Below are 17,660 nucleotides of genomic sequence, written 5' to 3'. Positions count from 1 at the left end.
ACATAAATCACAGCAAGATCCTCTATGACCCACCTCCCAGAATATTGGAAATAAAAGCAAAACTAAACAAATGGGATCTAATGAAACTTAAAAGCTTTTGCACTACAAAGGAAACTATAAGTAAGGTGAAAAGACAGCCGTCACTTCACTTCTATCCTTGCATTTCAATGAGGTGGGAGGGTTTCCAGGTTACTAACTTATTGATTGTAAGCGCAAGCGTTGGGCTCCTGTCATAAACTCTGCCCTGGGTATCCTGGCTGTCTTCTAGGGCCCACAGAGCTCTCCCGATGAAGATGATGAGCTGGAGGCCACCTGGCTCTCCCAGAAGAGGACCCGCAGCTGGGCTGCTGGTTCTCAGCCATACCAGGCTGTTGGCCTGGGTCAGGCGTCCGCGCTCCCAGTCTTTCTCCTTCCCCTCCCGGGAGGGACCAGTGAGTCAGAGTCAGGCAGCACTCTCCTGATGACCCGGTCACTCAGCCCTTGTGACGGGAGAGCAGGGCTTCACTCGAGACGGGACACAGCTGCAGACGTGACCTGGCGCATCGAGCACAGAGTGCCCCGCCCCCAGCCTCCTGCCTCCTGCCCCGGCCCGGGAGGCATGAAGTCACATCACGCCCCACTTACAAGGCTGCTGCGGGAGGGGATGCTGGGAACGTGACAAGCGTGTGAACACCAGAGGCAGGCCGGGAGGGCCTGCACGCCACCACCCACTCCGTTTGTCCCCTGGGATTCTCCTCCGTTGAGAAAAGGGAAATGAGTCAGGACCGGCCGTCCATGAGGGCTAACACAACACATATTTGTCAGAAGGGTCAGCAAGTAGCACCTGGGGCCGCTTTAGGCTGGAGAGCCACTGGTCTGAGAAACAAGAAGCCATGGACGCTCTGATTTACCCAGCCATGTGATAAACAGCGGAGTTTCAAATGGAGGCAACCTGTGTCCTGACTCCGCCAGCATCGAGCGTCAGGGAGCATCGAGGACCAAGCCAGGTGTCACCCACGGGCCGAATCCCTCCAGGAGGAAAAGGCAGTCAGGTCACTCACCCACACAAGCACCTCAAACGGCAAGGGCTGGGTAATGAAGCTGGGTGACAAGAGCCCGGCTCTAAGGTCTGGGAGGCTGGTTCAAGATGCGGGTGCGCAAGCTGGGGGATGACCCCTTGCACCCCGAGCCGCAGCTTCCAAGTCTAAAGTGGGGACCCAGTTCTGAGGTCCCCCTGGTGGGGTGCACAAGATCAGGAGGCCCCGGGTCCTTGAGCGAAGCTCTGCGCATTCTCCCAGGCACCTGACTCCGCCCCACGTCTACACTCAAGCCTGGCCCCAGCACCTGCCCCTCACCACTGGGTGCTGCGGGGTCAGCCAGGCAGGAACCCCCCTGCAGAGCACCAGCCCCCCACTCCCCAGCCCCGATCAACAGGGTGAGCACACACCTCTTCCTTGAGATTTCTCAACAACAGTCTCAGAACTTGGACAGGGTTCTCACTGCCCTGGGGGACCAGGAAAAGGCCCCAGGGCTGAACATGATATAATCCCCTAGGGGGTTCTTCCTCATCTCCCTGTCCCTGTGGAGAGCAGAGAGCAGGAGGCCGGGGTGCATGGCAGCAGCCCCTGGCGGAGGGTCTGGTGGCGGAACGAGGGAAGCTGGGTCCCCACGGCATCCAACCTGCATTCCCACGCTGCACCTGGGTCAGGAGTGACAGCTCCCCAGAGGGCAGGTCTGGAAGCACAGAGAAGGGCCCGGCTGACAGGTCAGGTGACGCTCTCCTGAAGCATGCCTTCCATGGAGCTTCGTGCCAAGAAAGCGGCCAGGACAGAAGTGAAGGGGCAGCATAGGTCCCCGGCACAGCACACTCGCTTCTCTGTCCAAAGGCTCCTCGCCTCTATGGGACTGGACCTGGCCCGCCCTGCAGCACGCAGGGTCACGGGGTCCCAACCCCAGCACTGGCCAGGAGAAGCACAATGAAAAGTCTCATCGTGGTGTGAGCCAAATGCTTGTAAACCGCTGCTCTGACCAACTCTCTGATCCTCAGCAATAACTGTACGGGCCGTGCCTGGTTCCTCATCGATAATGTGACATCTCTGGACCACATGGCGCTTCTACACCTTTTCCGCTCTGAAGCTGATTCTGTATATTACATACAAATGTACCAAGCCTGCTCTATTCCTAGAACCATGGTTAAAATAAATTATGGAGACTTCTGTGCTTCCAGCCAAGATGGACAAGGATTACATATACCCTGTCTTCTGAAATAACCAAAAAATGAAACCAAAAACAGGCTGCCTGTTTCTTATACTGGACAACAGGCAGCACAGGATAGCAGCTCCAAGGGAGGGGAAACAGATGTGGGGAGCCCGCCCAGGGCTCTCCAGTTTCCAGTCACGTGCCAGGCAGGGATCGCACACTGTGCCTGGGGGCCCCTCTGAGGAGGATGAATTCAGAGCTCAGGGAGGTGGGCAGAGAGGAGGGGACAGCCCGGAGGAGGGTCCTGGAGATGTGCAGAGGGCGTCCAAGAGCAGGCACGGCCAGGAAAGACCCCCCAGAAAGCAGCAGGCAAGGAGCCTTGGTGCACACGGGCCTGAATTGTGGTTTCCTCAGGGTATAGGCCCAGTAGTGGGGTTGCTGGGTCATACGGTAATTTTATTCCTAATTTATGAAGGAACTTCCAAACTGTTTTCCATAGTGGCTGTATTAATTTACATTTCCACCAACAGTGCAACAGGGTTCCCTTTACCCCACACCCTCTCCAGCATTTGTTTGTAGATTTTTTTGATGATGGTCACCTCATTCTGACCAGTATGAGGTGATACTTCATTGTAATTTTGATTTGCATTTCTCTAATAACAACCTAGAGGAGTGTGATGCAAGGGGGGAGAGACGATATACATATAATTATGGCTAATCTGTGTTGCGGTATGGCAGAAACCAACACAACATTGTAAAGCAATTGTGTTTTTCACTCAGTCCTGTCTGACTCTTTGTGACCCCATGGACTGCAGCAGGCCACGCTCTCTGTCCTCCACTGTCTCTAGGAGTTTGCTCAAACTCATATACATTGAGTTGATGATGCCATCCCACCATCTCATCCTCTGTCACCCCCTTTTCCTCCTGCCTTCAATCTTTCCCAGCATCAGGGTTTTTGCCAATGAGTCCGCTCTTCACATCAGGTGGCCAAAGTATTGGAGCTTCAGCTTCAGCATCAGTCCTTCCAATGAATATTCAGGACTGATTTCCTTTAGGATTGACCAGTTTGATCTCCTTGTTGTCCAAGAGACTCTCAAGAGAATAAAGCAATTATCCTCCATTAAAAACAAAGAAAGAAGTGGTCAGAACACGTCCCAGAGCTCACACAGGGCAGGGCAAAGTCTGCATTCGTGCCAGTCAGGTGGGAAATCTCCTTATACACGAGACACTAAATCACGTCTTCAGAAGCGTCTTGCCTTAACAGAGAGGACAAATTATGCCTAGACCCAAAGTGATTCTAGGGCCAGCTGACACGGTTTAAAAGCAAGGTTCAAAAGGATCAAACTGTTTCCAAGAAGCCTAACTGTTCCTGCAACAAATCCCCCAAATATTTAAAGGAATGCTGCTGCTGCTAAGTCATTTCAGTCATGTCCAGCTCTGCGACCCCAAGGACTGTAGCCTGCCAGGCTCTTCTGTCCACGGGATTCTCCAGGTAAGAATACTGAAGTGGGTTGCCATGCCCTCCTACAGGGGATCTTCCCGACACAGGGATTGAAACCCTGTCTGTTATGTCTAGTGCCACCTGGGAAGCCTCATTTAAAAGAATACCCCTAGAAAGAAAAAAAAGTCAGCACTCAAGCATGTAAAATTCACAATGCCTGGCATCCAATCAAAAGGGGCCAGGCGTGAAAAGAAAATCAGATCTACCATGATAAGAGGAATCAACCCAGAGAAACAGACATAGAAGTGTCAGAGACAACAGCATGAGAAGACAGGGGTATTAGAACAACTCGGGGGAAATACAGTCCATGTGCTCAGGAAGGGAAAGGAAAGCGTGACCTGGTCAGGAAAAAAAAATGAAAGACGTACAAAGACCAAATCTGATCTCTGGAGATGAAAACTACACTGATGGGATCAACAGCAGACAAGACGCTGACCCCCTTCCCCCCTCTCCCTCCACCCCAGTGTTCGACCAACCTTCTAGGAAGCACCAGGGAGCTCCCCCCGACAGAAGGCTGGAGTGATCTGGATAGTGGAGCCCCAAAAGCTCCCCCCCACAGAGGACTGGAGTGATCTGGATAGTGGAGCCCCCATGAAGACAAAGCAATGGAAAGGCTTGAAAATAAAGCACAGAGGAGACAAGAGGAAGGCTGTGCTCAAACCCCTCCCCCCAGACTATGCCCAAGGTGGGGAGAGGGGGAAGGACGGGCTCTGGGACAGGGAGAGTGGAGGGTGGACCGACCCCTGGCATGCTCCAGCGGCTGGGTCTGAGCTGTTACGTCCCCAGACGTCCCCGAGCTGCGGTGTCCCTGGACAATGAGACTCATTTCACAGGGTCTGCTGGGAAGACCCTGTGAGATGAGGCACAAACAGTCCCCGCACAAAACAAATGCCAACTCCTTTCTCGACCCCCAGGGAGGTGGCGACCTCCTGTATCCCAGCCTCACGTGCATGGGTGTGGGACGCATGGAGGGCCCCCAGCTCTCTCAGAGCCGCACACACCCCGTCACCCTGGGAAGGCAGCTGTACATGATGAACCCCCAGGAGCGGTGGGGCTGCCCCAGGCTTGGCTGTCGGCAAGGACATCAGGCAGCCGGACTGTGACTCCCGGTCTTGTCACCGAGGGAGTCACACCCATGAAAGCAGGCAGACACGTGTGTGTGTGTTAATGGCACCACATGTGGAAACACAGCATCACAAATGTAAAATGCACCCGGGCAGAGAGAACCTACAGACCCTGCAAGAGCCCTTCTTTACCCAACACCAAGGTTATAAAACACTCTTCACCCCAGCCCTCCCTTCAAGTCCCAAGTCCCATTCCCCGTTAGCAGGCCTGCAGGGTTGATCCTCTGGCATCAGCAAACCTCACCCCAGCATCTGATGAAGCCGTATTTCGACACCACTGCCTGAGGTCTCCTCCTCTAAAACCAAGTCCTAGGCCAACAGATGCCGTGGCGACAGCTCCTGGCAGGACCCAAGAGAAGCAGGCACAGGCCATGACCACACACCACACAAGCTCCAAATGGCCAGGACGACCCTGCAGGGAGCCGAGCCACCCAGCCCAGAGCACCCAGTGCACCCACCCCCCTCACCCCCCAGGGGAGTCCAGGGTCTCCAGGGAGCCTGGCAGGCCCAGCGCCAGGCCAGCAGGCAGCACGGGGCTTCCCCAACCAGAGCCAGGACCACATGCAAAGAAAAGGATGTGATGGAGGGGGGACACAGGAAGGGCCCAGGCCTTCTGGGGGGAAGGGGCCGGGGACGGTGCTGACACAGCAGAGGGGAGCAGAGGCCAGTCTGGGCAACAGGAGGATGAGCCAGATTTGAAACATCTTTATTTTGAAATGCTGGCCCCAGACATGCTTCAGTGAAGGCCGCTCGGCAGTCCATCAGCTTGGTGCCTAAGCCGGACATGAGAGGGGGCCTCAGACACTGTCTAATCCACACTGGAAATGACCCTGAGCCCGGCAACCCAGCCCCCCAGCTCAGTGTCCACCCAGGCTCTACCTGTGGCCACACAGCACCCCAAGGCCAGGCCGCACCACATCCTGCCCTGAACCGAGACTGGAGGGGAAGTTGAGATGTGAGCACCGTGCATGTGTCACACACCAGGAGGGAGAAAGAAGATGAGCCCAGAGACCCCATCCTCACTCTGTGCCCCTGGTTCAGTCTGAGAACTTGCTCCTTACGAAGCAGGTTTTATCAACACATCCACACCCAGTCTGCTGGAACCCAAAACATACCACACCCACTCTGAGGATCAGCCCTGGAAACCACTCTTCAAAGCTCACAGGTAGAAAAGAAGTCGGTGATGAGTGACTGATGTCTTTAAGTTCATGGGGATGAAAGAATCCTCTCCTGGGTGACACGGTGACCAGGCCAGCAGTCACAGTGCTTCAGAGATGAGGCTGCCTGACCACCTGGCCACCTGAGCGTCAGAGAAACACAGTCCATCTTCAAAGAGACTCAACCGTTCCACAGATATGCCTCGAGCTTCTATCATAAGACCAGCGTGTCAGCACCTAAAGTAAAGACCCTGCCTCTGAGTGTTTACATTTTATCTGGAGAAAATAAACAGTCAGCAATAAACATTCAGTGCAGTTTACTCCTTTATAACTGAAGAGGGTGGCTCCATGGAAAAGTGAAGTGAGGTTGCTCAGTCGTGTCCGACTCTTTGCGACCCCATGGACTGTAGCCCACCGGGCTCCTCCGTCCATGGGACTTTCCAGGCAAGAGTACTGGCGTAGGTTGGCATTTCCTTCTCCAGAGGATCTTCCCGACCCAGGGATGGAACCCTGGTCTCCCACATTGCAGGCAGACGCTTTGCCGTCTGAGCCACCAGGGAAGCCCCAAAAGAAAAACCTAGAGTAGGTTAAGTAGGGGAGTGAGTTAGTTGCTCAGTCGTGTCCGACTCTTCGTGACCCCATGGGCTGTAGCCAACCAGGCTCGTCTGTCCATGGGATTCTCCAGGCAAGAATACAGGAGTGGTTAGCGGTTTCCTTCTCCAGGGGATCTTCCCGACTCAGGGATCAAGCCCAGGTCTCCTGCATTGCAGGCAGATTCTTTGCCGTCTGAGCCACCAGAGAAGTCCCTAAGTAGGGGAGGAAGCTGCAATTTGAATAAAACTGGAGGGAAAACCTCACTTTCTAGAAACGGGCCCTGAACAGACTGCAGGGCAGAAAGCACAGGTGTCAAGGGCGCCATGGACCCAGGACCTCTGCCCAGGCCAGGCGGCAGCCTGGGCAAAGTGCACTCAGTATCTTCATCCTGATTGTGACCAACCTTAACGCCTGCAAGGAAGGCTGGTCTCCCTGTGAGATAAACTTCAGATGCAGCTTCTTACATTTCTATGCTACTTTACAAGTTTCTACCAATAATAATGTTGTCTTTTTGCTATAAGCTTATGCTCCTTTTACAGTTTTTTTTTTTTCTTTTAATTTGTTTTTTAAGCCCAGTCTCTTTCTCCTAAGCAGGCTCGCGGGGCCCTGAAAGCAACTGGTGGAGACAGTCTGCTCCCTCCCGGGCCCAGTGGCGGGGGCACGAAAATCTTCATAGAACTTCCCTCTGTGTCAGCAAGCCCAGGAGAACGCCCCAAAAGCTGAAAGCCAGAAAAAGAAATGCAAGATTCCCTTTTGCCTTTCCAGAAAAAATAAAGCAAAGTGACAGAAAATTAAGTAAGAGTTTTCCTTAAATATCAATTACAGGAAAATCTCGCAGATGTTGATAATGCTAATCTTAATTAGAGTAACCTCAAACACTTTTCGTTTCTCCCTGGTTTATAATACAATAATAATAATAATTTTTAAGAGACTAGTTGCCACATTCCTAGAGTCTCCTTCAAAACACGCAAAGTATCTAGCATATGCTGGGGAAAGTGACAAGGTGAGTGTTGAGTGTGAAGATCGTTGCTGGGTTACTAACTGGCAGCGGCGGGAGCAGGGGAGGCAAGGCCCAGGGCCGGAGGACACTTTTGCAAAGAGGAAGAAGTAACCAGGAGCCAGACAAGGATTCATGCAGGCCACGGTGAGGCGCACTACAAGCTAAATTCCCCACAGGATGCAAGAATGTAATTTAAACTAGCTACCACTTTGGCTTCCCAGGTGGCACAGAGGTAAATAAACCTGCCTGCCAATGCAGGAGGCACAAGAGATATGGGTTCAGTCCTTGGGTTGGGAAGATCCCCTGGAGGAGGAAATGGCAATCTGCTCCAATATTCTTGCCTGGGAGATCCCATGGACAGGGCAGGCTGGCAGGGCTCCACTTTAAAGACCAAACACTTAAACAGGAAATTGTGTTAAAATTATCCATATGCTTTAATAAAAGTAATTTTAAGGTTCTTCCTGCTGCCCAAAGGCGCCATTTTTAAAAAACAGTTGCAATTGTCAAAATTTCCGTCCATCAAAGCACTGTCCGCGTGCTCACAACCTACCTACGTCCTCTGGCTGCTGGGCTGATGCACCTGCAAAAGTAACCAACTTATTCCTCCCTTCGCAGCCAAGCAAACAGAAGTTCTTCAGCACTCAGAACCCAGCCAGGGAAAGTGCCACGTCACTCCATCACCTTTAAGACTGGACAGAGAGACACGTCGCACTTCATCTCCAAGAATAACCAGTAGTTAACAGGACCACTGTGTGCACAACGGGCCACAATCAGATATTATAACGCAGTGTCAGGACCCGCCCATGGTCCTGTCTTCAGACTAGTCAGAGTCACAGAAATTGCCTGCAGCCTCGGTGCCCCACGAGCCCCCTTCACCAGACAGGCCGCAGGAGGCAAGAACAGCCCCTGATCTGCAGCCCCGGGGAGGATGCCACTGGGTGGACACGAGGGCCGTGGTCTCCCTGCAGCGGCCAGAGCCTGCTTTCACACTGGAAACCAAGGGCGTGGGCAAGCCTGGAGCCAGCCACCCTGCCTCCAACACAGCCAGCCTGCTCCAGCGAAACAGGCCTGAGGTTCCACATGGACGTGGACACAGGTGAGACCAACACAGGGCTGGACGTGGAGGTCACGGGGGCAGAATGCAATGGTGTGGATCAAGGCAGAGCAGCAGGTGGTGCTTGGGTCTATGACGGACACACCGTGACCCCTGTCCACCTCGCTGGGGAGGTCTAGTCCCCTTTCCTGCAGAGATGGCGCGTTAACCTGAGACCAGAGGGACGTGTGAGGAAGTAGGCGTGCTCGCCGGGGCCCAGGTCCATCCACGGGGACACATGAAGAAGTAGGGTGCCCTGACAGCCAGCGAGTGGCAGCTGGCGGGAAGGTGACTAAGGCCAGGAGCGGACAAGCCAGGTGGGTCGGCGGGCCACACCCAGCAGGGCCGCCCAGGTCCCACGGGATGATGCGGATGATGCTGACAATCCAGCTGACCCCAGAGAGGGCAAGTGCCAGTGAGCAGGCTCTGTCCTGGGACAGCAGCAACCACGCGTCAGGGGAGCAGGTGGCTGAGGGGCTGACATCAGAGACCAGGCCACCCCAACACTGAGCAGCCCATGAGGACCCAGGGCCCCAACATATCGTTCCCCAAGCGGTCCTGCCCTCTCCCTGGCAACTTATCATTCTGCTGGCCCAAGTCCCAGCCCTGTAGCCTTTCTGTTGGACTGTGAAATCTCATTTGACAGAGTATTAATTAAATTCAGCCCCTCAGTCAGTCGATCAGCCTATAGGCAGGCATCACACACCTGTCCAGCCAAGCACAGGTGCCCAGGAGAAGCAAAGCAACAGGGCAGGGAAACCCTGACCCACAGACCCCACCCCAGTCTACCAGGTACCAGCAACATGAGCTGGGAGCTGCTTTAAGCCCTGGTCCCCTAAACAAAAGAGAAGCCTAACCCACGCACCATGCTTGCCATGCACCAGACAGAGAACAGCAAGAACACAGAGAAGGTATTCAATAAATACAGCTCTGTGAGTCCTTCAGAAGGAATATAAGACCTGAAGCCAACCCTCTTCCAGAAAACAAGGTTTAGGTAAAACAAACAAAACATTCAGAACAGAGCAAGTCTGTCCCCCCATGATAAAAAGTTTTTCTTAATTTTTATTTATTATGTACTTGTAGTATTTCACTGATTCTAAGAAACCCCTCCAATTTTACGATTTTGAAATTCAAACATTTTCCAACCAATCCATATTAAGGAGGATATGTGACAATCTTTACTTTGAATGAAAAGTTGTCATTAAAATTGACCCTTTAGGGACTTCCCTGGTGGTCCAGCGGCTAAGACTCCAAGCTCCCAATGCAGGGGGCCTCGATTCAATCCTCGGTCAGGGAACTAGATCCCACATGCTACAACTATGTGCCACAACTAAGACCCTCACGGCACTCACAATCTTATCTCATGGCACTTTAGGACCACGGAAGTTCAGTGAGTGCAGAACCCCAGGACACAAACAGTCGCATCACTGCAAGGCTCTGCAGAGAGTGGGACGCGTGTGGTCCCCACAACGTGAACACTCACAGCCCCCATCGACAGGAGTGTTGAGAAAAACACACCGGCCACCTGGTGGGGTAACGGCCTTCCCTGCCTCGCAATCCTCATCTGAAAAGGGGAGAAAATGAAGGCCTCACCTCACAGAGCTGTGGCAAGACTCCTCCTTAGAAAAATCCAAGTCAGGTTTGAGAACCAGTGCACAGTGAGTGCGTTGGTTTTCTAGTCTGTAAAATGGGTATCCTGAAGCCGTGAAGGTTGTGTCTCCAGTGGTTGGTGGAAGGTAAAAGAAGAGAACCCAAGACAAGTCAACAGAAGTGCTGACTCCTTTCCCCGTTACCCGGCCTCCACTGAGGGGTGAGGGTCAGGTTCCCTGAAGAGATGATGCAGGATGCCCACCGGTCCAGCCACCATCTCATTCACCAGTCGCCAGCTTCCCCTCACAAAAACATCTCTATTAAACAGTGGTTGTCCCTAAATCCAGAAATAATCTCCAAAGATTTACAAAAACCACTTTAGATGAAGGTCCTATCTACTGGAAGAGTCTCATAAAGTAAAAATAAGTGAGGTCTCAAGTCATCCTTGCATCCGTCTCTCCCACCATGGCAAGTGGAAGGAACCGTCCACAGATTTCTTAAAGAAAATATAGTCCAGTGAAACAATCTCTTTGCCAATACACGTGTGTAAGATAAAACACAAAGAAGCCACAGGATGACTCTGGCTAAAAAAAATAGTGACACTGACCAACTTTGGGAACAGAATTAATTCCAGAGAACGAGCACAAATCCAGAGCATAACAGATGACACCGTCCGGCTTCTCCAGAGGCAGGAACCGGATGTGAACACAGCCACAGGCTCAAAGCTGTGTGACTGGCGAGCGAGGGCTCACGCTCACGCTCACGCACACGCTCAGGCTCACGCTCCCGCTCACACTCACGTTCAGGCTCACACTCACACTCAGGCTGCGTGCTGCTCCCGCTGCCCCCACAGTGAAGGGGGTCACAGGTGGGTACAAGGGGGCCCACTCTGGTCTCTGTCTGCCCAGAACTCCTATCACTAATCAACATCCTAAAACAGGAGTTGCTTGGGAGGGCCAGGCTCTGCTCAGCTCTGCTGGTGAGGCCCCAAAGCAGCCAGAGACAAGATGTAAGCAAATGAATATAGCCGTTTTCCAATAAAACTTTATTTACAAAAGCAGGCAGGGGCTAGATATGACCCATAGGCTGTGGTTTGCCAACCTCTGCCCTGCAAAGGGAGGCGCCTCGTCAGAAGGCTCAGGAATGTACGACTGAAATGGGGCCAAGGAAGCAATCTGCAGAGACGTGGGGCTGGGACAGCATTTATGAAATTACCCTACCAACAGAGAAGGAGGGGAAGAGAAGCCATCACAGAAGGCTGCTTTTCTTCTCTCTACTGACAAACAGGGGCTTCCCTGGTGGCTCAGTGGTAGTGAATCGCCTGCTAATGCAAGAGACACAGCTTTGATCCCTGGGTCGGAAAGATCCCCTGGAGGAGGAAATGGCAACCCTCTCTAGTATTCTTGTCTGGAGAATCCCATGGACAGAGGGATCTTGTGGGCTACAACCCACAGGATCACACAGTCAGACATGACTTAGCAATTAAACAACAACAACTAGCAAACAGAGTCTTTGGAGAAAGATCACAAGGACAGCTTCTACAACATTTTACTTCTAATACAGGTGGATGTGTTTTCAAATCAAAAATCAGGAAAAAAGTTATAAAATAAACCTTTAGAAATAAATATTTGGATTAAATATCTGGAGATGTGCCAATAATCTTAACATCTTATCTCAAATTTACATTTAAGAATCCTGTTTCTACATAACAGCTCAACATTCTATTCATTCTATTTTCTAGCAGTCTTTTGTGTGTGTGTGTGTGTGTTTTGAAGCACAGCAAATGTTTTTTTATGTATGATAAGTAAATAAAATACATCTCATAATAGGTGCGTAACCCCTTTATCAACACCCTGGAGGATACAGCTGGAAATTAAGAATGGTCTGGACTTGAGAAAGATGACACAGGGTCCAGGGTGGCCCTGTCACCAAGCCCTTCACGTGCCTAAGGGACCCAGTCCTGACTGATCAGGCTGGATTCTCTGAGACATGAGAAGCAAAGAAACTTCTTGGTTCAGAGGTTTGGAGGTTTTAGAATTGCAGACAGTGGGCTGTGGGCCTTTATTTAAAAAGCCTAAAAGACCTCTCAGGCTTCCCTGGTGGCTCAGTTGGTAAAGAATCCACCTGTGATGCAGGAGATGTGGGTTGGATCCCCGAGTCGGGAAGATCCCCTGGAGAAGGAAATGGAAACCCGCTACAGTATTCTTGCCTGGAGAATCCCAGGGACACAGGAGCCTGGAGGGTTCCATGGGGTCGCACAGAGTTGGACACAACTGAGCAACTAAATCACCAACACTGAAGACCTCTCGCTCCTGAGTGACAGACATCCATTCCCGTCCCTGGCTCTGCAGGCCAGGGGTGCTGGCCCCGAGAGGCTCTGCCAGGCCAGAGTACCATCCCCAGCTCCAGGCATACCCTGGCGGGGGGCCTCCCTGACCTCCTGGCATCTTTCCCCCACTGTCCGGTTTTACTTGCTTAAGAATCACCATCATTACTCACAAGGATCTCATATACCAGTTTCCCCGGGACTGTCTCCCTCACCAGGAGTCAGGAGCCCCAGGAATGAATCTGCTGGAGGAGAGCTGGCCCCCAGCACTGACATGGCACCCAGCTGGTGTTCAGTCAACACCAAGGAATTCTGGTAACCACCCTGGGTGGGCACCTAAGACGGGGCTGGCCCCTTACTGGGTATTTCCCACACCCTTCCTCCAGTCCCACAGCACCCCGACGTCTCTCACCCTTTTTCACCAGCAGGGCCCCTGAAGCATCCCATCATTCCCCGGAGCCCACAGAACTACAATACCACAGCTCAAAGCCTTGCGGAGAGAAGCCCTTCACCTCCCCTCCACCAGGCCCCCCGCGAGTCCCACCAACCTGCCGCCAACGTCTTTGAAGCAGGAAGCAGGCTAGTTAAATACACAAAGTCCTCCTGGTGCTTCTGGGTCCAGAAGACACTGCGCGGCGGCTGACTTACTGAAGCCGCACCTAACCCAGAAGCCACAGTGATGGCTGAGCAGCCAGAATGAGAACATTGCTTGTTTGCTGAAGATCGTACAAAGAAACTCCTCTCTATAAAAACTTGGAGATTTATCTCTTTGCTGTAACGACATATTACTCAAGACTGAACGCACTGTAAATCATCCCATGTTCTGAGAAATTCTGGAACTGTCAGCTGATTTTCCAGGAACACAGAATAAGAGCTGCCAAGCCGGCCTGCCGGACTCACAAGAGCGCAACAGCGCCTGCGGAAGCCACTCAGCAGCGTGACCGAGCACTTCTCCCCGGGGCGACAGGGTCTGCTGGCAGGCCCACGGTGCGGCCGCCTCCTTCTGGCTCCTGCAGAGAGCCGCGGGCAACAGGGACGCTGACTACAAACACCTCACAAGTCTGAGAAGCCGGGCACCAGCAGCTGGCAGCGCTGCCGTCTCCGCCTGGACCAAAGGAAGTCTGAGATGCCAGGGCGATGAGCTAAGCGGGCCTCAGGCGGCTCCTTCCCTGTGCCTTGTTGAGCCCTTACGGTCTGCTCGGTGACCAGTGGAGAGAACACTCAGCGAACTTTCAGGCCTGTTTCCCGGGGGAAGGCTGCCCCTGAAGATCCCATTTTCCTGGGAGCACTGGTGCCAAGTGTAAGGAAGTAGGCTGGGTGACAATCGGCCAAAGCTAAGTGGCCAAGTGAGGGTTGAAACCATGAGCCGCGGAGGCAGCTCAGAGTGTCAATCAACAGGGTGAGGCAACCCGGCCTTTTTAAGACCAAGCAAACAGTCCCGCAGGAGGCGAGGACAGGGCCTGGAAAAGCTCACCCACTGAGCACGCCCAGGGTCACCAGCACACGTCACGGCTCTACTGAGGCTTGAGCCTCTTTTCTCACTTGAATCTGATGGTGGCTTTGTCTCAAATCCAGTGATTACAGCGGATCCTGTTCCCAGTCTATTCCTAGTCTCCAGTCTCTCTTCCAAGACCTGTTTCTCTATGACACACGCACGCACACAAATCAAAAAGACACCTCTTTGCAGCCATGATGCTATATGCAAATAATCATCACCACAGCTAAACAGGATGTCACAGACCAAGGGAGAGAGAGACCAGCTCAGAGAAGTGCAAACATCGGATCAAGGGACTTCAAAACTTAAGACCCTGCTGGGAACTGGAGGCCAAGAGATGATTCAAGTGCTTTATGTGCTGCAAGGCTCGTAAGGAGAAATGCTAATTCTCTTCTTCAATCCAAAGATCTAAGGCTCCAACGTGCCCATCCACACCATAAAGCAAAAGTTCCAGCGGAAACCTGCCTCAGGAGACACATACAGGAAACTGATAGAGCCCCTGCAGAGGGGCCTGGGGGACACCCACTCCCCCACGAAGGCTGCCTGACGCTCTCAGGGTGAGAAGGGCCCCATCTGTGACAGGCAGGTCACTGCCAGGCCAAGAAGCTCCTCTGTCCCACTTCCCGCCCCGTAAGCTCCTGTCTCTCCTTCAGCCTGCCACCATTCCCAGTCGCCATCTGGAGTTTTAGGGCCCAGCAGAGAACAACACAGGGCCTGCTTCATTGTGGGCAAGTGTGCACCTGAATGAAAACCCTGCAGAAAAGGATGCCATGGCCATAGAGATGAACCCTCCCAGAGCAAGGAAGCAAGGCCGTGCAGACGTGCCGGACGCGTCCACAGCCCCACCCAGCACCTCCTCACTCATCTGCCAGGGATGGGCGGGCAGGTTATGAGCGCTGCCTGCGCCCTGGCCCTCGGCCAGCGCCCCTGTCAGAGTCCGCCGTCCGCGCCCCCCCTACCTGGTAGTACGGATGGTGCAGGAAGGAATCTGGGCCGCCTGCTAAAGCCATCGGTTCCTTCCCGCGGTCTTCAAACCACATGGACTGCACGGGACCTGGAACAGAGACAGACTGTGAGAAACCCAGACAGAGGGCAGGCCCACTGCTCTCCAGGGGCTCAGGGGCAAGGGGCTGACCTGGACACCACCTGCATCCTGGGCGAGTCAGGGGACTGGCCCCAACTCCAGAAGCTTGACCTGTGGCCACAGGGCCTGTTGGGCAGAGGTGCTCAGAGGGGTGAGCCCCACAGGGAACTGAATGCTGCCCGCTGAGCAGGCCCCATGAGTCACCTGACTCTTCTTCCCCGGGCAGTTATAAAGCAGCCTGAGGACTTTCTAATCCTGTGGGCAGCACAGGCTTAGCCTGTGGGGAGGAGGGGCGGGTGTTGCTGAGGTCCTCTGAGCACCACCCATGTAAATGCTGCCTTGACCAGCCACAGCCTAGAACCCCAACCCTAACCCTAGGAGGCACCCTCTCGGCAGCATTAAACCACCACACACAGACCCAACACGCTCCCTACAGGGACAGCCTGGGAGAACAACACTCACAGCCGCAGCCTCTGGAACGGATGTGAGACGTGCCACCTCCTAGGAGCCAGAGCGACTTCAGCTCCATGAAAGTGCACACTTGGCTCCAACAAGGAGCCCCAGACAGGCAGGGAAGTAAGATCCCAGCTTTCTCTTTAATCTCCTGCGGCACAGACCATAGGTTTGATCCATACAGGACGGTCCATGAGAGTTCCAGAACTGACCCCGACAAAACCCACCCCCCCCCCAGCAATGCAGAGGACGAGGGGTGGGGGGCAGAAGGGAGGCGGGCACAGCAGCTTGGTCTGCACGGGGACCCACCACCTGACACTCACAGACCAGAGGCCATCTAACACAGCCTTCTGCAGCACACATCTCAGCAAAAGTCAGAGTTTCATTTCCATGAAGACAGAAGACTGTTACAAGTCATACTCTGGACTGCAGCAGGAGGAGAGAAACCAGCGCTCGGGTCAGAAAGATCCCTCACACCATTCTTCTCTCTCAGAAATCATCAGAAGTAAGAAGAGTGTTGTTCTGAGCTCTGTAGGCCGCTATAAGTGTTACGGCCCTATAGGACTGAGCTCAGGGGTCACCTCCTCCAGGAAGGCCCCTTGGACTGCCCCTCACCAATCACCACCACCCATGATGGTTCAGTCAGTATCCACTCTGGGCTGCTGGGCTCACAGCCCTCTTTCCATAAGCCACACAGAGCTGTAAATGCCCCTTCTTGGTCTCACTCCCCACAAATGAAGCATGTGCTTACTAGAGACAGGCTTGCTCTGCGGCAAAGCTCTCAGGAAGCGCCGGCAGAGAGACACTGTCTGACTGTGCAGGACTTGAGTCCCCAACAGGCTTTTCCGCAGCCACATCCACAGAGACAGGACTCCCAAAGGGGTCCTCACCCCATCGGATGAGGGAAAGCCAGACAGTTCCAACAGCCACCCTTGTCCTGGGCCACCTGGAGGGACCCTTCTGCCCACAGGTTCCCCGAGGCACAGGCAGGTGTCCGGCGTCCCCTTCAAGTAGACAGCTCAGCTCAGGCTGCATTTCAGTGAACGGCGGCCGGAGCCTCAGTGACCAGCAAACCAGGAACCAGAGCTGAGAAACCATTTTCTCATCTAATCCTCTGGGGCCTGGAAGGACTTATTTCCCTGAAGTGGCTTTACTTTGAGAGAAATGAAGAAAAATTTAGAAAAGTGGTTCACTTATCTTAATGAAAAGTTAGAAAATCAGGAAAAAAAAGGGGACTGGAAGAAAGACTGCAGGCAAATCTACCCAAGACAGACAGACAGATGCTGGGAGCCTTCAAAGATCTACCCAAGACAGATGCTGGGAGCCTTCACATCAGAACTGACATGTAGGAAAGAAAACCCACGGAAAAGAAATTACAGAAGCACCGTAAACAGCCCACAGAGAGGGTGAGCCGAGACAGGAAGGTTAGGACGGAACGCAGGACACAGAGGACAGACTGGGCAAGACCAGAAACACCAGAAAGCCTCCCAGGACAGAGCTCCTCACATTTCAGGTTTCTCCTTCAACTCACAGGCTCAATCTTCCAGAAGTCAGAATTAAAAGACTCACAGAAGCTTCTCAGAGGAAAACTGAATGATTTAGGCAGGGCATAAAATTAGGGATGTTAATTTATTATAGTTTAGTCGCTCAGTCATGTCCGACTCTTGGCAAGCCCATGGACTGCAGCCCGCCAGGCTCCCCTGTCCGTGGAATTCTCCAGGTAAGACCACTGAGATGGGTAGCCAATCCCTTCCATTTGACTCAGGGATCGAACCCGTATCACCTGCATTGCTTTTGGATTCTTCACCACTGAGCCACCAGGGAAGCCCTAGGGATATTAATGCCACCAGTCAAAACAGCAAAAACATCAAGGTAAGATCCAGTTATGGGCCGAACTGTGTCCCCTGGCCCAAAGTCATATGTTGATGCCCTTAACATCCAGGATCCTCAGAATGTTGCTGTTTTTGGAGGAAAACAGTCTTTAAAAAGGTAACTAAGCTAAAATGAGGCATTACTGTGGACCCAAAGCCAACAGAAGAGATGAGGACACAGATGCACACAGCGG

The 17,660-nt window shown here is 53.1% G+C and overlaps 1 protein-coding gene across 10 annotated transcripts in view; it reads right to left on the bottom strand.

Annotated features, from left to right (window-relative positions):
• The window catches only part of GRB10 (growth factor receptor bound protein 10), a 217,054-nt gene that overhangs the window by 131,660 nt on the left and 67,734 nt on the right, over window positions 1–17,660 (bottom strand). For 8 of the 10 annotated variants that reach the window (XM_043462503.1, XM_043462510.1, XM_043462502.1 and 5 more), the window contains one exon: window positions 15,018–15,112. The exons of 1 other annotated variant lie outside the window; for it this stretch is intronic. In XM_043462503.1, coding sequence (XP_043318438.1) covers window positions 15,018–15,098 — 81 coding nt within the window. In that variant the 5' untranslated portion in view covers window positions 15,099–15,112. Of the gene's footprint in view, window positions 1–13,111; window positions 13,263–15,017; window positions 15,113–17,660 lie in introns of those variants that run through there. One more of the 10 variants, XM_043462511.1, reaches the window with a different exon arrangement.

The sequence above is a fragment of the Cervus canadensis genome, chromosome 3 (assembly GCF_019320065.1).
Source record: "Cervus canadensis isolate Bull #8, Minnesota chromosome 3, ASM1932006v1, whole genome shotgun sequence".
NCBI lineage: Eukaryota > Metazoa > Chordata > Mammalia > Artiodactyla > Cervidae > Cervus > Cervus canadensis.
Note: the sequence above shows the minus strand (reverse complement) of the source record. Positions and strands in the feature narration are given on the sequence as shown.